This window comes from Phallusia mammillata, chromosome 1, assembly GCF_965637545.1.
Source record: "Phallusia mammillata chromosome 1, kaPhaMamm4.hap1.1, whole genome shotgun sequence".
NCBI classification, from domain to species: Eukaryota; Metazoa; Chordata; class Ascidiacea; order Phlebobranchia; family Ascidiidae; genus Phallusia; species Phallusia mammillata.
The window spans coordinates 35,777,212-35,800,561 of record NC_137252.1 but is presented as its reverse complement, the minus strand read 5'-3'; the positions used below and the strand labels follow the sequence as shown (position 1 = coordinate 35,800,561).

The 23,350-nt window shown below is 36.4% G+C and overlaps 4 protein-coding genes across 4 annotated transcripts; 1 reads left to right on the top strand and 3 right to left on the bottom strand.

The window, feature by feature from the left end:
* Positions 1-2,209: 2,209 nt before the first annotated feature.
* LOC145212019 (microfibril-associated glycoprotein 4-like) lies at positions 2,210-5,990 on the bottom strand. The gene is made up of 6 exons (XM_080080076.1): positions 5,780-5,990; positions 5,336-5,547; positions 4,800-4,899; positions 4,306-4,402; positions 3,493-3,633; positions 2,210-2,454 (listed from the first exon to the last, which is right to left on the bottom strand). Exons 1-6 carry the CDS (start codon positions 5,988-5,990, stop codon positions 2,250-2,252), a joined length of 966 nt encoding a protein of 321 aa, XP_079936202.1. The 3' UTR covers positions 2,210-2,249.
* Positions 5,991-7,000: 1,010 nt separating this feature from the next.
* LOC145233014 (F-box only protein 41-like) lies at positions 7,001-18,373 on the bottom strand. Its single transcript, XM_080097681.1, has 17 exons — positions 18,127-18,373; positions 17,738-17,835; positions 17,373-17,528; positions 16,490-16,663; positions 16,046-16,172; positions 15,098-15,162; positions 14,831-14,900; positions 14,076-14,149; positions 13,739-13,904; positions 13,224-13,397; positions 12,902-12,992; positions 11,053-11,179; positions 10,517-10,636; positions 9,940-10,058; positions 8,880-8,975; positions 8,137-8,315; positions 7,001-7,853 (listed from the first exon to the last, which is right to left on the bottom strand). The coding sequence occupies exons 1-17, from the start codon at positions 18,319-18,321 to the stop codon at positions 7,803-7,805; spliced, it is 2,082 nt and encodes a 693-aa protein (XP_079953807.1). The 5' UTR covers positions 18,322-18,373; the 3' UTR covers positions 7,001-7,802.
* LOC145233024 (DNA-directed RNA polymerase III subunit RPC9-like) lies at positions 18,355-19,142 on the bottom strand. Its single transcript, XM_080097692.1, has one exon. The coding sequence runs from the start codon at positions 19,078-19,080 to the stop codon at positions 18,676-18,678; it is 405 nt and encodes a 134-aa protein (XP_079953818.1). The 5' UTR covers positions 19,081-19,142; the 3' UTR covers positions 18,355-18,675.
* A 1,420-nt stretch (positions 19,143-20,562) lies between these two features.
* LOC145236330 (protein D1-like) lies at positions 20,563-22,756 on the top strand. The gene is made up of 3 exons (XM_080099649.1): positions 20,563-20,603; positions 21,590-21,740; positions 22,369-22,756. Exons 2-3 carry the CDS (start codon positions 21,611-21,613, stop codon positions 22,557-22,559), a joined length of 321 nt encoding a protein of 106 aa, XP_079955775.1. The 5' UTR covers positions 20,563-20,603; positions 21,590-21,610; the 3' UTR covers positions 22,560-22,756.
* The last annotated feature ends 594 nt before the right edge of the window (positions 22,757-23,350 follow it).

Sequence of the window (23,350 nt, the reverse complement as noted above, 5' to 3'; positions counted from 1 at the left end):
AAATACGTTCATGGAGTAGGTTTAAGATTCGCTGGGTTTTATCCCACATGGATTTCTAACTAGATGTAAAACGTTGCAAGATGTAGTATCTAAAACAGCACTTGAAATGTTGTGATTAGTTTAGCTAGGTGACTTGGGCTACGTTTGAAACCACGCCGGGAATTTCATATTAGTTTGTGACCGGGTGCTGGACTTAGATTTACTTACACATGATGCGTATAGACCAGTGGTTCTCAACCTTTTTGCCTTCGCGGACCCTTTTCGGTACTGTAATCTAATTGCGGAGCCCTTAGAAGTTTTAGGTAATTTGTCCTTTTTTATTAACAAGCAACCAAAACATGGTGCATAAAGTTGTAACGTATTAATTTTGAGTTTTAATAATTTGTGCTGATTTCATGGATTTTCCACTAGTGAAATTTTGGCCGTTGTTTACTAGCAACGAACCGTTTGAATTTGAATAGCCCCTTTTGATATCTTGTCCAACGCCCTAAATAATGTTTGTCCACTAACAGCCGATTGATTGAATGCAGTAACGGTCTTTTGTTCCCCCTACTAACTCGTTGTGTACGAAGTTGTTTGTGTTTACTCAGACTGCGTTGTCACCACAAAAGCGCAGTGGTTGGTTGGAGAGTTGCTAAGATGCTGACCGTTAAGTTGGACAATAGCTTCAGAGCCTGATATTGCATAACCGTTGAGCGTTGGTAAACAATATTTGAAATAACTGACGGTTTGTCTAGATCTATATATACGTAGTAAGTTAGGCCGAGCGTTATTCTACTTCCATTCTACTTCCATTCTACTTCCATTCTACTTCCAGTCTAATTCTACTTGTACTACTATTCTGTTGTACTGCATTGAATTGATGTAAGTGGATTCGCTCTGAGTAGAATCGAATAAACTACAAAAACAATCAACTTCTGGAGCAATTAATATCCAATCTGAACACGCAAAGGCCGTAAGACCTCAATCTTACAAAGTTACAGCCAAAATCGGTCCAGGACCAAAGTTTTAATCCCTTTTTCTGGGTTGCGACATAGGGAATCAACAAGAAAGAGCCGTTACAGTGTAATGTGACGTTGTTTTCCACTGACAATTTACGTCTGTTACATCACAATGGGGTTTAGATGTCATAATGCACTGTGGTTTGTCGCCTACGAAGAATGGTTTCAAACAAGTTTTATGCTATTCTTAAAACGCCATAGCGGTTTATTCAAATCGCAATTTATTATTCTCGTTTTGTGGGAATTAAGAGTTTGTCGCGGACCCATTGAAAACGCTTGGCGGACCCCCAGGGGTCCGCGGACCACCGGTTGAAAACCACTGGTATAGACAGTTGCACAACAGCTTTTCCTGCCCTTTGTCAATGTTTGTGCCATTGGGTATCGGTTCCCGCCACAATTTCTTGTTATTCTTTGTCGAGACTTAACGGAATACATGGCCACCGAAGTTTAAAAACCTATTTGACAATGTTAAAATGATTATTTTCCTATACTACAATGTCGAAAGATGGGCCTTTTTGAAAAACTTTTTAAAATAGGAACCTTACATCGTTTCAAGAACTCAGCTTCCAGAAAGATGACATTTTAACAAACCAATTTAAAAAGCAGAAACATAATTTCTTCTGTGAAGTTTTAAAATTGCAGTTATGCTGGAAAGCATTATTAAAACCGTTCCCCGTTAATTATTGATCAAAACCAATCAACCGCTGCACTATGTCGTGCATTTACATTGTAATTCTACGAACAACACTAATATGGATAATACGCAAAAGGTAATAGTTGCCTATGGAAGGTTGAATTATTTTAATCAATCAGTTGAAACAGTCTGAATAAATTTGTGATACAATTTTCCATTTTGCACTTATAACTAACTTTTTAGAAAAAGTTGTAACTGATTAAGACGATGCTTGGATCGGAAGCAATGTAACGCGTTAGTTGCGATCAAAGCGACTTTGTACATCAATATAAGCGAACCGAACAGACACAATAAGCAAGAGTTAACATTTTATGACCAAAATTGGTTTACGTGCGGTACACGTTAATTGTTATTTGTCAAACGCAAATGCTATTTAATCGCATACTGCAAACCGTAACAAAATAAATCATACCGTTTTATTTTGGTTAATTGCATTTTTCGGTTAACGGTTTGTCTATAAAAACTGCTTATTAAAGTAAGAATTATTAACGATTTGTTTAAACAATGAGTTATTTTTTGCTTGAATTTGATTGGCTGACAACCGGCCACGTGTTTCAGTTTTGAACTTGAGTGGGTAAAACGTCACATCGAACTTTCATCTCGGTTCTGGTGATTCCCCCTCGCTTGGTCTTCCAACTATCCCACGCGATGGCGCTCTTCACGTAAGCTTTGCGCGTCCAGAATCCGTTCAACCTGGCACCGCTGCAACCGTTGAACCACCATGCTCCCTTGTCTTTGGCGCACTTGTAGTACCTTGATCTAAACAAATGGAAAAAAATTTAAGGATTTCAATAATCGATGACCTAGGCTGGTGCGTCCAAAAATGAACAACATAAAGACAAACAAGTTTACGCTTGGTTAAAAAATTGATCCATAGGTTCTTGTTCATGCAATTTTCTTTCATAAACCTTTTCAACGATAAAACGCGCCAACAAAATATTGAAATTAAACATGTTTTTAGGGATAAAAAATATTGTTAAAGTCGCAATTCCACAGTGGGTAACCTAGGCTGGTGTGCTGGAAAATGAACAACCGTAAAAACAAACAAGTTTACGCTTGGTAAAAAAAATGACCAATAGGTTCTTGTTAAAATATTGTCAAGGTCGAATTTCAACAATAGGTGACACGGGCGTTGTATTGGAAATGAACAACCTTGAGAGCTAAACTAGTTTTTACGGCTGCATGTTGTAACCTCGGATGGGGTTTGAACCCGTGAATCAGATTATCTTGGTTAAATTTCGGATTAGCTGGGCTAAAGTATTAACTAAACAATGTTTAAACCGGACATGTCTGCATTTGGTTTTTAATAATGGCACATAGGTACTTGTTTGTATGTTTTTCTTTTGTAAACCTTTCCAACGATAAAACTCATGGTGCGCTTGACAACAGAATTTAAAAATAAAAACCTGTTTTTGAAGAACGAAACACTTTTTTGAGCAATGTTATTGTTAGCATAGGTTTATGACAAGGAGCAGCAAGATATGTCAGAGTTGGGAGTCAGGGATTTTCGGGTTCAGGTTAGGTTCGAACCAATTAGGTGATTCAGACCTGACTTTACACTCGGTCATATTTATGTCAAAATGCTACCCGTGGTATAAGTTCACCCTTTGGTCCCAACTCTGTTTTTAGAAGTTCTGGGCCGTTGACAACTCTACGAAGTGGTTTACTACAAATATTTCAATCACCCTGGTTCAGGTTCTGCTTTCAGTTTAGCTTTGAGCCTATCTCGGGTTTAAAAAAGTTTGACCCCGACTACAACTCTTCAAGGCGGTTTACCACAAGTATTTAAGTCCCAACCTGTCATGATCTCGGTCGATTGTTGAGAAAAGCATGTTGTTCTGCGAATCGGAGTTGGTGAACATTTCGTCTCCAGCCGTTCCTTTGTAGCCACTTATGCGGAGTCGGTAGAACTCGGTTTCGTTGCCAACCGAAAACTCGCTATGATATGAGTGAGTTAAACAATGTTGTTTAAAACAGTTAAGTTGAGTTCCTTTAAACTTGGTAAAAAAGAACAAAGCTACACAGAAACTAAGTTAGCAGTGAGTTAAAACAATGTTAATGTTGTTTAAAACAGTTGAGTTGTGTTAATTTTGTTGGGTGGAAGAGAACACATCGACACAATTGCATTAAAACCCAGGCAGTCTGAAATAGCAACGCAATGCTGAAACGTTGTAGAGAGCAAAAAGTGGAGGGTACAATTTCCGTACAATGTATGAACTTCTTTATATTTGTAGAAAACCTTAAGTTAGCTTTTGATTCTTACCTGAATATGACAAACATGTGTTGCTGCAAAACGATTATCAGTGCTTATCAAAGGGTTAAAAAAGGTTAGAAACGTATGTTTTTAACGTCCGTTATTTGTAATAAAACCTAAAGGAAGAGTAATACTCGTTCATGATGTTTTTGTCGCCAAATATAATAGGAAAGCTGACAGGATTTTACACTCGGAATAAACATTACTACGATTGATGCGATATCAGAGTGAACATTTCTGACACAATATTAGATCGCAGTGTACACTTGTTTGTGGTTGCTGCTAAACTTGTTTGCCGAATAAACCACATAATTACTCCAGCAACCCTACATAAGTTTGCTGAGATATATACGCACTTGTATTCTGCATAAACGTGGCTGTCATCGAAATCCCATAGGTCAATCCGTAGACGACAATTGTTCTCCCAAGTTATTTCGTTCAGCTCGTCCAGTCCTACACGCAACAAACAACACATTTTACTTGACAAGTTTGTTGAGATTAAAAACAACCACCTATTTCTTGTATCAAACCTGTTTCTTATTACAGAGCTTTGGTTTTGTTTTGCGATAAATTTGGCTTCTTTATGAAGCTTTATACTGAACAAGGTGTTGTTATTGTTGCAAATCATTCGAATCTTTTTTCTAGCCAACCTTCCTTAATTTGAATGTTTATTTTAGATGTAATTAGCTTTTATAATTTTAGATTTGGACAGGCAACTTTTTTCAACACAAGATTTTTTATCCAATTTTGAAGGGACTCCTTTCGTATGTCTTTGGGCAATGCGTTTATTTTCTTTGTGGTGTTCAACTTTCCCGGGCCTTGCTACAAACATATTATGACGAAACAATACCGAGCCAAAATTCGGCGTCCAACTTTCCGAATCCTGTCTTGAATTGTTCCCACGTGTACGTCATAAAGTTTATTGAACCGTTGAATCTGAATTGGAAAACCTGAATCAAATATGTTTGTTGTCAGTTGGATCAATTCCAGTTATTCAAATTGATTTTAGTGGGTATTTCGTCACAAGGTTGTTGGTTCTAATCCCACCGCAGTCGCTTTGTTTCTATTTGCAAAAAACGTGTGTTTTGTTTTTTTCTCGTTACGTTGTAACCTTAAAGTCGATCCAAATTAAATACTTACATTGGAAAAAAGTTAACCAGAAATCTTAATAGGTGGGTCATTTCAACGTAAACCATATTATAGATATTTCAAATGCAACATTCAGCAATGATTCACATGAAATCATAAAACAATAAATTGCAACCCAAAACTTCGAATTCGAAACACTTTTTACTAGCACGGACCGTCATGTTTTCATTTTTCAACATGGATCTGCGTCAAAAGCAACGAACAAATAAATGCCAAACGACCAAGTTGACCACTTACCAACCAACCCTCTGAACAGTAAACCCTCTTTCCAGATCGGAGCGTTACGATTCCGTTCGCGGTGGTTTGGGAGCAATCTGCCGGCAAACCAACCGGAGTGGAGTCGGTGTTGAGAGGGTCGATGCTCGGTGTGGCTGTCGCTTGTATAAGTTGGGTGTTTTGCAGCAACAAGGAAACCACGTCTTGCAGTTGGCGAACAGCCACCGTCAGAGCTGTAAAAAAATTAAATATCCACTTGTTCAAACTGAAATTAAAGAAGTATTAACACGTTAAAACTGTAGCCTAATTCACGTTAACCTTATTGTAAACACCGGTTGAACTAGCTGAAAAAAAAAGCGCAAAATCAAAATAAAAGACCACATCGAATACACAAAATAGAAAAACAAAGTTGTAAGTCGGGTCTGCTTGGTTCAACAAAGTAAGGAAACATAAACTTCAACTTACCTCGCATTTCATTTTCAACACTTGTCTTGAAAGTTGCAAATTCATTGCTCACTCCCCCACACTGCGTTGCCTGGTAACTTACATCCCCATCTACTTTCTTGCCATCGCACACCGAAGTCAAAACATGCACACATTGGTTCGGGGTGCTGGTGTTCGGTAGCTCGACCCCGGTTGCAATCAACACAAATGAAAATACCAGCAGAAATCTCATTCTGACACAGTCAATCACTTATGGAGATTTTTAACTTTTAAACAGATTTCTCTGACATAAACAACCAATAAAATAGCAAAATGCGTAGCAATTGATAAGTTGTATACAATTTTGACATTTTGATAACAGTTCTGTGTTTAGTTATGCTAATCTTCGAGTCTTTTTGTTTCTTACAATAGCAGCGTTATATTTAAAAAAAGTGCAAGAAATTAGCAAACGATCTTGGATCACATTTGTCCAGTTAAAACTTAATTGTACTACACTAGTTGAACGATGCTTTCAGTTCTCCGGCACAAAGTAGTTTCTGATTTTATTTCATCTTCGTAAGGTTGGTGGTTCGAAACCCACCATGGCATTTCGTGTTAGCAGTTAGCAGAAGAAATGATAGAAAAACTAACAACGAACGCTGCAACAGAAACAAGTTTCCTAGCCAAAAATTTGCGATCATCTTATTTGCAAACCGGTTTAAACTGAAAAGATACTGGAAAATTTGTACAGGATTTGGAACTTTTTTCGTGATTTCAGTAGATGCTATCTACATTAGCTAAATGTCAACGCTATTGCCTCAGGCGAATGAAGTTGCATTTGGTTTTGCAGGACAGTCTGCGCATTACCAGGAAATATGTTTTTTGGAAGTTTAAAGTTTGACTTTTCTGGTAATCAAATTTTGAAAGTTATTTGCAGACTTTTGCCCCTGTTTTATCTTTCTAAAACTTGTCAATGGCAGACTAGGTAAATACCAATGCTTTTTACAGAGTCTGACCTTCTAATAGTAGGAATCTTTATGTCACTGATCATCAAATCAAACTATTTTAGTAAGTGATAATAAAAAAGTAAACGCATTTGTGTTAATGAGTCAACATGAGTGATTTTGTGAGTCAAATAAGGAATTTTGAGTCTGAAGCATTTGCTTTATTGTTATCAATTATGGCAGACTGTGGGCGGATTTATCTTATAGCAACAATGTCCACATTCACAAACAGTGTTTTCATTTACCTCAGACCATAAAATAACTGTCAACGTTTTATTCACCCATTTGCTCATAATAAAATACACAACATGATAAACCACCAAAGTACAAAATATATGACATGATATTTACTTAGTACCTACAATAGGTTGAGTAATAGATAAAATATAATTTGTGTACATAGTGTAAATACAAATCTATAAACAGGTAATCACAAAGCTCATTTGTTAAAAAAATAATATTAAGCAAATACATTTACCTACAACATAATACACATCAATAAAGTTATTCAATTATGTCACAGTTGAAATTATAACAGTGACAATTACAGCACCAACATTATGTTAAATTTTTTGATTTACTTTAGAATTCTTGCAATAAACTTACACAGTTTGGGACCAGTGTAAAATACAGTTCACAGTTAAGAGGGTAATTATTGCAAATCGGGTTGGAAGAACACACTTAACTCAACTCAACTCAATATTACTGCAGGAGGATATGTTATTGCACCACGAAGGCAGATTAGTTTGAAGACTCTGGTGTTTATGTCATAAACTTGCTGTTGCCATAAGTGGAAGTGTTTTAACAAAAACAAATAAAATCACAAAAACACCATCAGGTTAATTTACACACATGTAACCAACAACTTTTCATTAAATATGTTTAAATGTTTGCAATATTTAACATTCTACACTTTACGAACATTTCCGAAGAAATCTTCCAACTCCAAAACAAACTAAGGAAAAATTCCTGTTACACAGTAAGCATTTTTTTGTAAAAAGCCGTTTGTACAAAACTGATTTAACAGCTGTTGGTTGTGGAGGACGTTGATTTTTTGAACACTAGCAGGAGATTTGAAGGACTCTTTGGAATTCTGGTCTTCGTTGCAGTTTCTGGATAAAAAATAAAAGTTGTTAAGGTTGGCAGCGAAGAAATTCTTTTAATCCAGCCCTAAATTGTCTACCACATCCTTTGAAAGTAAAGCAAACAGAGTAAGTGGTGGAATTACAGGGTTGAACAAAAAAAAGTTAATGTACTACATAAGCAGTTTTGACACACTGTATAAATTTTGTTCAATTCTGGCATTTCTCAAGAATTTAACCAACTGTGCACTGTCTGCAACTCATTTAGCGTTACAAGTGTACACTATCTACAGGTTACTCAGTATTACAATACCTGGAAAGAGGCTTGTAGTTTGTTGTACTCTGGGATGATCTTTGCTTGCTTTCCCTTCTTCGGGAAGAAGTCTTGTTGTTCGAGTGACACTTGAAGCAACTTCAGTGGGGAATTTTTCAGGAACACAACAACGGTCGATACTAGCACTGGTGTGTGGGTGAAAAGTAGAATGCGGAGATCTGAACAGATAAAACAATTCACTATGAACTCAATTATGTCAAAAAAATAAGATGAATATAAATTCATGACTGGGATCAGCCCTGAAGCATCTATGCAGACCAGAGATCACGGCACACTCATAAGAAATCACAGTATGCCAGGCCCAATGAAGGCGCCATACCGAATTAGCCGGTCACCAAGCATTCACCACCATATCGCAAGACGTAGCCTATAGCAAAATCTAGGCTGCAGTGGGATTCGAACCCACGGCAGGAGTCTTTCTGGGACTGATGATGTCAAAAAAGAGTCTTAATCATGACAAATGATTTCATATTTTGCTTACAGATCATGACAATAATATTTGTTGCAATGTCCACAATAAGCTAAGTTGAGTTTTTTTACAATTTGTAAAACAATCTAAGTCAGAAATATTTCAAAGTATAATTTTAAGTATTCACTACATACAAGCTGTTTGGCTGTTTTGTTTTTAACCAAGCTTTTGATGCAAGTTTGTAAATTATGCTTTAAGTTAATTTTTTAATTTTTTTGGTATGATGATTCGGTAATTGAGGGTGGTGCTTTACCTTTCAATCCATGTTTACAAGCAGATTGAGCAGTATCCTCTGTTACACCTTTCGCATGATCCAACTCCAAAACCTTCAGATGGTGACAATTGAGTGCTGTAAATAAAGGATGGGGTAAATGTTTCCAACCATTTGGAAGTAATGTCGGGATAGGCAAAGAAGAGCCAGAACCCGAGTACTTGGTACCGAGCATCGCTGTTTTTAATGCTCGGTAGTCAGTACTAGGCTGAACAGTTGCACAAACTGGCCCGAGCATTAACAGGCATGTTCACGACTGTTTTTTTTAAATGCATTAGATGATGGAAAATCACATACTTTCAGGGGGGCTGTAGCTTAATACACCGCTGGTGACGTAAGGGACCTTGACAAGCTAAAAAACCAGCATGAAATTGGGAATGTTTGTGACATCACGATGCACCCAGCAATAATGTGAAAAGATTGGTGCTCGACCAAACAAAACATTTGCAGTTTTGGCACAATCTCTACTTTATTATAAATCCTTTAAGGTTGTTGAACAAAAGAATTAACTCATAAGCTTCTATATGTGAGAAACCATTTGCATAATGGCAAGGTATAAACAGATGCATACAAATTTTTGCACCTTCTGATAAAATCGACATCACGTTGGGAAGTTTTCTGACAAAATTTTCTGGTTAATGTAGAGATTGTATCTTTATGTAGTTAAATGTCAACACAACTGCCTCAGGCAAAGAGAAGTAGCATGTGACATTTGCAATGTTTGTGTGGCTTAAAGAGTTATTTGTTAGATGTCACTGGTTACAGCAGTGGATTTTTCAAGCCAGAGTGTTGAAGTAAAAATACAATGAAAAAAAGTTTTGCTTTAGTTGCAATTGGCTCATACCAAGAAGTAACAATTAACTACTAATTCTTATTTACAAAACATTCCATATATACTGTGGTCCTAAAATTTGCAATCATACTAGATGAAGACATTTCTATGCAGTATACTCTTGAAATAAAGGCTTACATTGAGAATATACAAGCTACTATTTACAAGCCACAAAATGAACAAACAAGTAAAACAGTAAAGATCTCATACCCACAGCAAGTAGCCCCGATCCGTCTATTCCTGGACCTCCAATGCTCAGAGCTCGTAAACCCGGCCAGCACCAGCTCATGAGACGCGCAACGTTGTTATTGAACAGATCACTCGATAAACTAAAAGTGCATGATTCACTTGGTTAACAACAAGCATTTGCTTTGTACTAGTTTGTCCGATAAGATTTTACTGGTTATCTCGTACTGTGAACTTTTTTTGAGGAAGTATATTATACAGAAGAAAGGTCACTGTTTTTTCTTTTGTTTTTCTCCTTAAAAATATTCGCAGAGTAATAAAGTTGCTGAACCATTTGTCTGAATTGTAAAACATTACTATAATCCTGCTGTGTTTTAATCAATACAATAAAACCAGGAGTCAACTTGTCAAAATGATATCATGGTTGATTTTTGAGCAACTGTTAGTTTTTTTGCTTGCTGACAAAAAATAGTTGTTATAAATATCATTGTTGAAAAGCTTTTGTATCGTATCTTAAAAAAACGCCAGGTGGTAATAACAAAAATATGATACATGATACAAGCTGAACTGCTGTAGTAATGAAACTTAATTGTAGACTTACCATGGATGAACAGGTGCGACTTCAAGTGATTCTATGTTTCTACACGCCGTTCCCATTGCCCATGCAACCTGATAACTGAGAGGGTCAAGGGAACTTCTGTAAGTCACACTTCTCACATTCCTGTGCAAAGTAATGCAAGTTAATAATTCCTGCCACAGTTGTTTGAAAACCTTTGTATTTGCCGGCAGCAGCAATTTTATTGCTTCTATATTTTTAATAAGTTACAACAAAACTGAAAAGAAAAGAAAGATTTGCCATTTACCCAAGTTTTTTTACACAATTAACATGTGATTATCCAGAATTAGCATAAATAGTACAGGTTAGTTATGGTTAACATTCTGTATGCAATTAAACAGATTGTTGTGACAAACTAATAAGCTATTAACCATAATTGACTGCAGTATTACATTTTTTTTCCATATATTTTTCAATGCAGTTTAGGTCAATATAAACTGTAGTTGCCAATAACAATATCAATCTTTTATCTCATCCACTTTACCAGTAACCACACAATCTTTCCACTCATCCACACTAACTTGTTATAGCATGTTAGTAGCCACATCGTTCGACTGGTAACCACCGGGTCACAATTCTCTATAGAAATCACCAACAGATTTTCACCGCTTGATTTCAGAACTGCTTCCAATCCCTCTTCAAACGAACCTGTAACAGAGAAGAATTTATTTGTTTCTTACAGCTAATTTTCAAATTGTTTCAGGTAGGAATATGTAGATACTAGGGATGTATTTGTTTGTCAAAAACGTGTCCAGTTTTAAAGTAATATTTTGCCCCACACCAATATTGTTTTGTTGCAAATAAAGATCACTTAAAAATCAAAACTATTTGGCAAATTTTCAAACTTTAATTATCAAGAGTATTTAAATATCAATGCTTTACAGACTAAGGCAGGGGCGTGCATCTGTTTATCGCAGTGGGCCACTATTTACAGTAAAATAATGCTGAGGGCCAGATAATAAAGCAACATATACGTTTTTTTCAAACAGTTTACTTAAAAGCAAAGCGCACACAAACAAGTTACTCTTTTATCAATGGGATATCTGCTAACCTTATCTTAAAATAAATCTCAATATATTTACTGCACCTCCTATAAATCATGCTACTGAATCATTGCTAGAAAGGCAGTTCTTTCAAAATGTACTACACTATGATGCAACAACAGGAATATGTCGTCATAGTGGATAAAACCATATTACGGTGTGACGTTGTACAAAGTCAAAAATACCAGTGACATTCCATGCTCTACATAAACTTTCTTGCACTGCGATCCCATTTTAAAACAAAAATTTCTTCGCGACCCCTTGATGGGAACGTGTACAACCTTTATGCTACAACGGCCACATCACAAAATCTTTATTTCACCAACGGCTGCCGATTGCCTGCTTGCTTGTGTTTGAAAATTACTGATGTAAGGAAATACTTAATCTAAAGGCGCCAAAAAATAATTTCTGACATGATACACAGATTGACTGTCTTAGTTTTTATGACGCCATAATCTATATTGTGACGCTTGCGGTATCTGCTTTTTCGCATTGTTTGCAGTTGCACACAATAGGCATAAAAAGTCTGACGTATTTGGATATAGGCTGGTAATACTCTTTTTTAAGTTCCACAAAGCTGCGTTTCTAGCAGTTTAAAAATGAAAATATTTGGCAAAAGAGTTTTTATTTACGTCACGCCCGCCAGTACATATAATCTAATAAACATGCTCACGGCCGCAAGGTTGTGCACCCCTGGTATGGCCGGGAATGATATTTAAACAATATATGTACGCACGTATACCATTCATTGTGACTGACATAATAACACATAATGTTTCGCGACCCCAAAATTATATTTCGCGACCCACAGTTTGAGAAGCCCTGCAGTGGTTCTCGAAGGTGGTACTAGGTGGTACGCGAGTAGCTTTCTGTTATACCTAATTTATGTCCGATCTAAAATTGCAACTCAACTGACCCAACTGATCAGCCCAGGTTTTGGGCGAAACTCTTTGAAATTGTTAAATATGCTAGGCGAGAAAATGGGCCTATTTCGTGGTCTATCCATTCAAACAGGGTTTAGGATAGGTGGTACGCAGCGATAAACATAGTTGTCGGGTGGTACGCGGTCCGTTTAAGATTGAGAACCACTGCTAACAGGAAAAAGTATTTATAATTAATAGAGTACTTTGAAGTCTGCGCGGGGCACGAAAATAGGTGCCGCGGGCCGGATACTGGCCCGCGGGCCGTATGTTGCACACCCCTGGACTAAGGTAATTGTAAAAACATCCTAATGTTAAACAGGAAAATATTTGCAAGAAAAAGCACTTTCTGTCTGAAAACAGTGGTGTAAAACTTTGCCCATAATTGAATGAACTTAAATACTCACCAAGTGAAGCTTGTTTATCGTGAATTGCATCAATATTCCTCAGTTTAATTAAGCAAGTTTCAGTGGCCCAATGTGAAATAGAATGCAGAAGCTGCAAAAAATCAAGTATTAGACTTTGTACATCGGTAAAAACGTTCTGCTAGTAAAGTGTTCTAACAAAAAAATGTACTACAAAACTACAATAAAAAACGGCCAACATTGTTTTTGCACTGTAGGAAAATTGTTTGACTATTTATGATAAAAAAATAACATGGTTTTTCAATGCCTTTCCTGGCAACATTTTAACAACAAAAGTACAGTCTTTGTAGTTGTGAGATTTCACCTTGGGATTGAGGTAAACATTTTCGAAGCTTATTCGACTCCAGAGTTGTGGGTCATGTGACAAACCCCTCCACTCATGGCACACGGAAGAGCATCGTAGAAGATCCAATGAGGGCAAGTGGGCAAAAACATAAAATAATACGACTTCACGATGTTCTGCACCGTATGGTGAACTCTGCAAACATATTAGAAGGTTGGTTATTACATATTTTGCTTTAAAATAATCAACCACCCCCTATAAGGTTTTGTGAAAAGTTGTTATTATTTTCCAACCCTGAACAATTAGGGTCCTTCCCCCCCAATGTACAGGTTTTGCACCCCTCTGGATTGTGTGCACCCCTGCTTATAAACTACTGCATTAGGTGGTTAAAAAACAAAAAAAAACACCTAAATTTGGTTTGCAAATGATTTTTACCAAACAAGGATAGCTCTATAAACTTGATACTATGCCTGGCAGCAACAGCTTATTTAAGGTTGTCATATCACTCCAAAAATTCTCTAGCACTTGCAACTTGCCTTATTTTGAACATTGGAGAATGGTCTCATATTTGATCCATCGAAAAGGTTGCTGGTGTCAACGCCAGATAGTTGCCTTTTCTGAGAGTGCCTTTTCATTTTCTCAGCTCGGCGAGGTAATTCCTGACTACTTGGGGCTTCAAGCATTTCTTCCACATATGGGTCCCTGCAAAACATGTGTTTGTATCAGATGCTAAAATTAAATCTGGGGCAATAAAGTTACTCTATTTAAGTTACTGAAACTTAAAGTATAAAGTACTGCATTGATTAATAACAGTAAAAGAAAATTTACTGCCTCTGAAGTTAGTTTATAGCTGTATTGTAATGGAGTTCAAACCTTTTTTGGTGGCTTCCATTTCTTTTCATTGCATTAGTTCTCCCATTGGTTGTGCTTGGAAGATCTCCCACTGTCTGAATAACAAAACAAAACGCAATTCTGTTTTAATTCGAACCACCGCTTATGGTTTAGTGTGGTGTTCCCAAATTTATTTTCTGTACTGTCCCTTAATAGCTGGATTATTTACAAACCTAAGAAAAAAATTCACAAATAAATTTTTTTATGGTCAAAATTGTTTGTCTACATATACATTATGTATCATGTTGAAAGAGAAACAAACATTAATATTATGAAAATACTAAATCAAACTGTTTATGATTAGATGAGACATAAAAGTTTGCCATGTGGTAGTATTTGTTCAGTGTTTCGACCAATTGCTAACTTGAAAACCACTGGTTTAATGCAATGAAAGTGTAGATGAACTAACAAGAGTGGCTTATTAAAAATACTTTAACCCCAACTTTGGCCAAATTAGTTAGTGCTGTGAAATGACAATGCTTGGTTCAGCTGCCATTTTTCATTTTCCACTTCCACTTATGAAGCACTTAAATATATTTAATGTTTTCACCAAAGCAAGCAGGACAAACACCAACATATGTTTACTACACAGCTTTACATCACTCTTGTAATTTAATACTGTCCCACTAAAATTCTATGACGGCAACACAATAAAAATCCCAATGGTTGTTGTAAGTAATTTCTTTAAAAAAGTTTAGGCAAATATTAAGTTACTTAAAACATTTTAAAATTCTCACCATAGATCTACTGCGATTTTGTTTAATAGAAGACTTGGGTGTGTACGCTGGTGACCCTCCAAATGATATTCTGAAAAAAAAAATTAGCTAGTTTTAAATTTACAGTATTACTTTGAATTTAAACAGTTTTATTATTGCCAGGCTACTATGTATTATACAAAGATTGCAACAACCTTGCTACAAATACAAACATGATCAGTAGGATTATATGCACAGTATTGTACAAACACCTTAATATGCTGGTTGAAAACTAAGTGGCAACGTTACCTTCTGTCCATTAAACTGCTACGATTGGATCCACTTCCACCAATGGTTGATGGACTCTTGTAACTCTACATCAAAGCAAGTTTACATTAACAGTTCCTGTCACACTCAATTATAGTGTTTATAGTGATAAAGAATTTACACATAAATATATAATGCAGTGGTTAATTCTATTGGTTTATTGGTGAATTAATTTCAGATTTGAAACGAAACAGCACATTATTTTACCTAGGAACATAGATTTCCATGCCTGTGGTATAAAACATGGTGGATGTTTGACTTTGATTGTATTTTTTGTTATCCAGGTTTGCAGGTCAATATAAATATTTTTGTTAGAGCCAGCCAACAAACCACATACTATGGAATTCAAATCCCCATTGTTATCATTTATTCCCAGAGCTGTGGCTGTTGTATTGTTATGATGGGTGAAAAAACAGGCTTGTGTTTTGATTTGACTTGCCACATCACACAACGGTTCGTGAGGTTGGTGAAAACATGTTTTTGTGGTTAAACCGTGAGAAAGAATTTCTTTACTTTACTTGTGTGTTCAAACTGACTGTAAAACTTCCTTCAGTGAATACAAAACTGCCTTATTTGGTTAAACTTAATTTATGTCACCTTTAAAGGTGAATAAATCAAACAAAAAATATGTTTGAATATGCAATGAAACAGGCAGCTTGACGGTGGCATTGATGTAATTCTAACGGAGTCAGTTAATCAATGCATGTCTACCAGGAATAAAAAAAAACAAAAAAAAACGTAAAAAATCAATGTCAAATAAACTGTTTTGGAGAAAGCTTTATCTAACTACATATCCATGATAAATGGATAAATTTGCCAGTGAAATTAGTAACCAGGGCTCGCGAAAACATTTTCTGGGCAACATACATACAAAGGTTGCACATTTCTGCACTAATGAAAGCACAGTTGTGTCGCATAAATGTTACTTACTTCCAATTCTTCTTCGGCATATTCTGCTCTCTCCAGTATTTCCTCCATAAATCCTGCAAGTTGCTGTCTTGCCACTTTTTCTTTCTTCGCAACATGGGTGATGTATTGCTTCATGTGCTTTTCCTCACTGGAAAAGAAAACATTTAGACTAAATGATTTTTGCACTGAGATTGTATATGGTGTATTCTTTAATGGGATTTAGCAAAACTGCAAGTATGCCAATGTGCATTTGCACTGATGTGCCAAAAAATTATATACACACAATTTTATAGAGAATTAAGCTTGAGCCAGTCCAATTTTGATCTGAAAGAAGTTAGGTAAACAAATTGGGCCAGTAGTAAGTAAAAGCTAATTACAAATTATCTTTTAGTATCGTTACAATGTGAAAGAAAGATAAAATTTTTATTTAGGGCTGTTTTTATAAAACAGTATTTTTTCACTTACATTTCTTTCTCCTTTAATTTGTTTTCAGCTTCAAGTGCCATTGATTTGTATTTTGCAGCAAGCTCAATGCTTAGTTCCACTTGTCTCTGCAACTCTGTCTCACCGTTCTTCTCATTTCCCAATGCAGCATAAGTTTTGCTTTCAACTGGATTATGCTGTTCACCATCACCCACCCTGATAACACAAGAAAATTGCAAACATCAAAAACTAAAACCATCGAAACATCTGAGCAGCAAAGAATGTTGCTTTATATGTGTAATTGGGCTGTTATTTTCATGATTAGGTTCACGAGCAAACCTGTACATGATGTCTAAACCAATCTTATCGAAATTATAAACAAAGTGAATGTAAATGAATGCAATAAATTAGTAGAAATACAAACTAAAACATACTTCTGGTAATCATCAAGCAACTGTATGTGCATAAAAACCAGCGGCCATGTTTAATTTATGAGCTAAACCAGGGGTGTCGTACAGCCACACTGACGAGTTTGTGCGGCCATGAACATGTTTATTAAAATATATGCACTGGCGGCTGTGACATAAATAAAACTCTTTTGCTAAAATATAAATTTTTATACTGCTCTAAACAGTGTTTGTGGTATTAAAAAGAGTATTGCAAGCCTAGTAGCCAAATTTGTCAGACTTTTTGTATGCCCATTGTCTGTGCTAGAAATTAATCTGGGCTTTTGGGGTGTTATGAGATGGTATATGTACAAAAGTATTTGTTTACATCAGTAATTTTAAAACACAATCAAGCAGGTAATTCGCGGCTGTTGGTAAAATAAGGATCTGCTGTGGATATCCTGGAAACATCCCCCATAACCATACGGTCATACATTTTGGCTTTACTCTTGAAGTATTTTTCAAAGCAATAAACAAACCTTCGTTGGATCAAGTGGTCAGTGTCTTGTATAAGTTGCGACATATCGTGGGTTGCTTTCCATGAAACACTCATCTTCTTTAGTTCCTTCTTTTGTTTACGAATTTCTTCAAGCTGCTTAGCAATCCTCACTTTATTTTCCAATTCTTGCGATTCCCTTGTAAAAAACATCTTTATAACACAGGTTTTTTGGTTGTTTAAGGACCTGGGTTATTTTTGCTTGATAGCATAACATAACCAATTTAATTACATACATGCCATATTTGTTTAAATAGTGTAATGTTTCAAAATCATGTTTGTCACACAGTTTTTCTGCTCTAAGGTCCTGGTTTTTTTTGCTTGTGCATAACCATTTAAATTATATACCTGTCATATTTGTTCAAGATTGTGTCCATTTTTGCAGAATATTTGTCAAGCATGGAATCAACTGATTTTCCAGACGTTAACATTTCTTCCCATTTGTCCTGAAGACAAAAAAAATGTTTTGCTGTTGTGCAACCAACAATGCAAAAAATGTATGAATTATTTTAGTGTTATTTAATGGTAATAATAACGGCCGAAATAGACGAAAAAGTGACATGCTTTATTGTAGTCCTAGTAAAAAAATCCATTAAAGTAAGATTCGTAAAGTTCTTAGACAACTGTAATACATAGATATAGCTAAAAATAAATCTGTCGTTTTTGGAAGTTTATTAAGCAGGATTTTTTCATCAGGTTATTAAGATTTGAACTGACAACCACAAGCAGCATGATACCTTTTCCTGGTGAGCACCAGCATCTCCGCTTCCACTTAAGTTGTTTTGTGATGGCTCAGTATGGATGACCGACATGTGCATCCGCAAAGCAACGAGGCTTCGAAACCGTTTGCCACTTCCACATGAGGGACATCGGTACGGAAGCAAATCAGTTGCTTCATAGTACATTCCATTTAAACCATTACTATCACTCATCAGTGAGCAACTTGTACCTGCTGTTATCTATGACTTTGGGAAAAAAAATGTAGTTTGACTTTGAACAGTTAAGATTTCTACTCAATTTTAGGTTTCAAGAGTGGCAAATGCAATTTAAAAACTTATACCGTAACTCACATGTTGGTTATAATGCACAATACACGAGATGTTATCAAATAAACTGTTTGCACAGATAAATAAAATAAACCAGAAAACGCAGGCAGGCAAACTGGGTTAGATATTTTGCAATGAGGAAAAAACAATATGATTGATAAACAAAAAACGCAAAACAAATTTTAGGTCTTTTTCATTGGCTTCAAACAGCCAATATTCCCACAAACACTCCCAAACTATTTAACTTTCTTCCTCTTCCATAGTCTCCTCAGCAGGAAGTTCAGGAAGATGTGAAATAATTTCGATAATATCATCAATCTGTTCCTCAGTGACTCTTTCCTCACTTTCTTCAATTATAAGCGAAATTTCCACAGCGGTCGTCGGTCTGAGATTGATCATCTGTAGTTTTTCTGCTTTAGTTAATCCAAATGGCCTTAGAGCCTTCACGGCAGTTTCTATACTGTCCTGGTTTTGTACAGAAGCTGGAGTTTCGTTGAGATATTTTAAAGTTTCGTAAGTTATTGTCGACAAGTTTTGGTCACTTCTTGTCTGTTTAGTTTTCTTCTGTTCATCAATGTACTCATTGAGAAGTTTCAAGACTTCATAGTTGGACAACATTGCAGCGTTTGGGTTTTCAACTTCCATTTTTATGCACAAAGTATTTGTAACTAAGCTTAAAAGCTAAAAAATATACAAATAAAAATGACTTTTAGTCGACTTCTAACATCCCTACAATCCAGTCTGCAGAACATGGCAGTTCCCGACGAGATCTCGCGCGTGCAGGACCTACATGTCCCGAGTGCGCGCGTGCACGACCCGTAAGTTCGCGTGCAAGACAATTTCAGAAGGCACAAAGCAAGTAAAAGAGGTCAAGACAGGCCAATTAAATGACTTTGGTGCAAAATTTTCGCGTGCAAATCCCAAAACTTGGCGTGCAAACATTAAAAAAAAATCGCGCGTGCAGCTGCCATACTCTGCAGACTGGGGTATAGTAGACTGATTTGAAAAATTGAGCACTTCATATATGTGCAAAAACGTAAATAACTGCAAAAATCCTTGATATTGATGTCATTTATATGTTATGTTACTTAGGGTGATAACATTATTTTAATTATCAGAAAAAGATTGTTTTCAACTTTCAGAACGTAAAAAAAATGCTCAAAAAACAACAATAGGGAGGCATTAAAAGACTACGCAGTAACTCCCAAATAGTTTAAGCACGTACGATTGTACACTAGACCCTAAGTTTAAATTTACAAACGAAAGTAAAGCAATGTTACATTTTAATTTATTAATTTTTATTCTTTTAGGTTTCTAATGACAGCCATTGACGCCAGTTCTTTAACCGAACCGACAAACGGTTGCAAAATGCAAAGCAGAATCTGACGCTGTGCACTTTGAATTAACCGATGCACGGTCGCAATACAAAACGGAAAAACAGTTTTCGCACCTTATTTTGTGTTGCAAAACGCTATATTATTTTACTGAAAATAATTTAACTAGTCTTTGTGGGTAACAACAACCGCTGTTTCAGACATTCTACCAGTTGCAATTCAGAATTTAAAGGCCTAAAACGTAGATGGGGCCTTTATTAACGTGAATGAGGTAATTGTTTCTAAGAGATTTGGATTTTTTCAGTATTTTCGTTAAACAAGAAACAAAGCACAGCTTCTTATTAACATTAAAAACGACGTTTTCTTTCATTCACACCATTCCTTTTAAATTTGGAGCGACAAAAGCAGACATTGTCGCCAACAAAATCATAATAACACCTGTATAAGCACCACTACACAAACACTGAAGTACTCTTACACACTGGAGTGTCCAGTTATCGATCGCCTATTAAACTTATGTTTCAGAATATCATACATTTCATTCAATCAGCAGATACATGTTACTGTGCCATGATGAAGCTGCATTTAATTGGACTCGTTGTATTTTTGTTGCTGGCTAATTTAGTTTTGGCTAGAATCTCTCTGTTTGGTGACCAATGTTTCGGTGCAAAGTTTTTGGTTAATTTCGACGAAGGGCCGGAATTGTGTGAAAATGCGTACGATGTTGTTGAACGTGTTTGTTCAGCAACCTGGAAATGCCCGGAAATCGGCTTCGATTATTTTTTCTCACACAAAACCAGCAAACCAAAAGTGGAGTTGAAAAATGCAAACAAGGTAATTATAAATACACTGTTGCTGCCAGGCATAACGTATTAACAGAATTTTTAGCTCTTCCGGCAGTTTTTTATTGTAATATGCCAACGTTTCGATGTCCCATACGAAACACCTTCATCAGGGTAATGACATACATTGCAAACACAAGTTATTATAAAGCGAAAAGGGCGGCGAAACACACACAAAAAAGGCGATAGAAATAACGCAGTGCGCACCAATGGTCGTGTGATAACACCTGGCTCAATGGTGCAAAAGCGACCGATAAGTTATCGGCATTATCACACGACCATTGGTGCGCACTGCGTTATTTCTATCGCCTTTTTTGTGTGTGTTTCGCCGCCCTTTTCGCTTTATAATAACTTGTGTTTGCAATGTATGTCATTACCCTGATGAAGGTGTTTCGTATGGGACATCGAAACGTTGGCATATTACAATAAAAAACTGCCGGAAGAGCTAAAAATTCTGTTAAAAGGTAATTATAAACTTCCTACAATCATAAATTTCCCACAATCGCTGTTTTTATTCATTTGAGAATATTTTCACTAGGTTTTTGAATTTTAGGATTCGTAATTTCTTTATAATTGTTTGTCTGTCGTTATACGTTGTTACCAATTACGAGAAAATAATGAATTACGAAAAATTGAGAAAACAAATATTGCATGAAATTGTTTTTGCAATAAAGAAAACATTTTAAGTCTTTAAGGCAAGTGATCTTATTGAGTTTCACTTTGTATTAGCGAGTTGGTAATGAGTTTAAACTTGTGATTCTGTATAATAAATGGGGTCTATGGAAAAAAATAAAGTGGTAGTGGGGTTTAATCAACCAACCATTATAAAGCCCTAAGCGAAGTATACGGTTGAAAGCTTTTTACACTGAAACTGGAAGGTTTAATTTATTATTTATAGTGATGTTCATATCTGCACTTCACAAAGTGTGTTATTAAACGAGACCCGCTTTACACTCTGTTTCCTCATATATTTCACAGGACAAACTTTACACTTTGTTGATGCTGGATCCTGATGCGCCTTCACATAGAAACCCTATATTTCGTCATTGGATTCACTGGGGCGTGACGAACATTGCTGGAGCAGAGTTGATACATGGTTTAAAAACCGGAAGTGGTGAAACGTTTGTTGGTAAGACAACTTATACGCTTTGTCTAGGAGCACCTTAACCGATCCATCAACGCCCTAGTAGTGATCCTACTCACAGTGCACTAAACTCACTCTATGGTGAGCGTCCTTCACTTAACGCTTTATAATACGGTAGCGCGTTCAACTATAATCCACCAATTGAGCCCTTCACTTTGTTTTGTCACCCCATAACGTTTCAGCGTTACGTAACTTTTTTTCTCATTTCCACGAGCACAAATCCTGATAAGGTTTTTCTTTCTTGAAATATATCAAAACCTTGGTTTAATATACTTTCCACCCATTATAATGATATTTTTACAAACAACTTTGTTTTGCTTTTTCCGATGTTTTGTATAAGACACCTAGTTTTACATTACGCCTAGAGGACGCTATTGCGCAGCGTAAAACTTCAAACCAAGATAGTGTTGTATGACTAGTGTGTTGAAAACGTATTGGACAAAAATTCAATGTCCATATTTACTAAAATGCGTTTTATGAAGCTAATCATGCATCCTAACGTTGGAGAAGAGTGTTTATGTTGGCAAATTTTTTTCTGACAACCAATATCTATCCAAGCAAAAACATTTACTTTACGGTTTTTGTTGCGTTGCATTTCATATTCTGTTTCCAGACTACGAAGGTCCGAGTCCACCGAAAGGAAGCGGAAAGCATCGTTATGACGTAATACTGCTGGAACAATCGGCCCCGACAGACGAAATTCCAAAGTTGACGAAAAGAATGAATTTCGAATTCGACAATTTCGTTGAGAAGTGGAATTTGAACGAAGTGGCGCGAACCACCTTTGTGTCCCAACAATCCTAAGAAACGTCACTAAATATATGTGACGTCACCCAGTTTCAAAGTGATGCATCAATGTCGTAGGTGATAGGGGTAGCTGCAAGAATCGCTTTCTTATTTAGTGTATTGCTGTGCGTAATAGACGTTGGTTCAACATCGCATTTTTCGGAACATAGCGTGTAAAATGCCTTTCTATATTCTTGGTGGAGGGATTGAACTTTACTTTCGTTCATTTTTATTTCAGTCACTTAATAAAATCACTGTTTCCCCCAAAAGGAACGATTTGGAAGAAATATGAATATGTCAAGCTTCTTTAACGGACCGCACTGAATTGTTAGTTGCTTGGGTTTTAATTTTTGTGGACAGAAAGTATATCCAATCTCACCAAAACAGTAACCAAGAGCAGCGAATTCGTGGAAAGTGGAAACTTTTGTGCGAGCCCTTAACGCAATCAGGTGGCATAATCCCAATCGCTCACAAAACTTGTCAGGTCAACATTCTGAAAGCTGTAAAAACTTGCCGCGCGTGTTGTTGCCTTCTTGCCCTGCGGCAAAATCGGCTTCAGTCAATCGCCTCCAGTCCACGTACTTCGCAGTCTACGTGTTATCAGCTTCACCGCAGTCAGGAGTTTGTGGATTTGACCGACTTACAGAACAACATGCCTAGTTGGCTATTGTTGATTGTTAGTTACAATAGCTTGCTGCGATTGTTTACTTACAAACGTGCTTTTTGTGCTGGATTTTAAATTATGCGTCAATGGATTTAACGCAGTAGTCTGTTCATACGCTTCGTGCAGTTGCAGTTATTATTACATG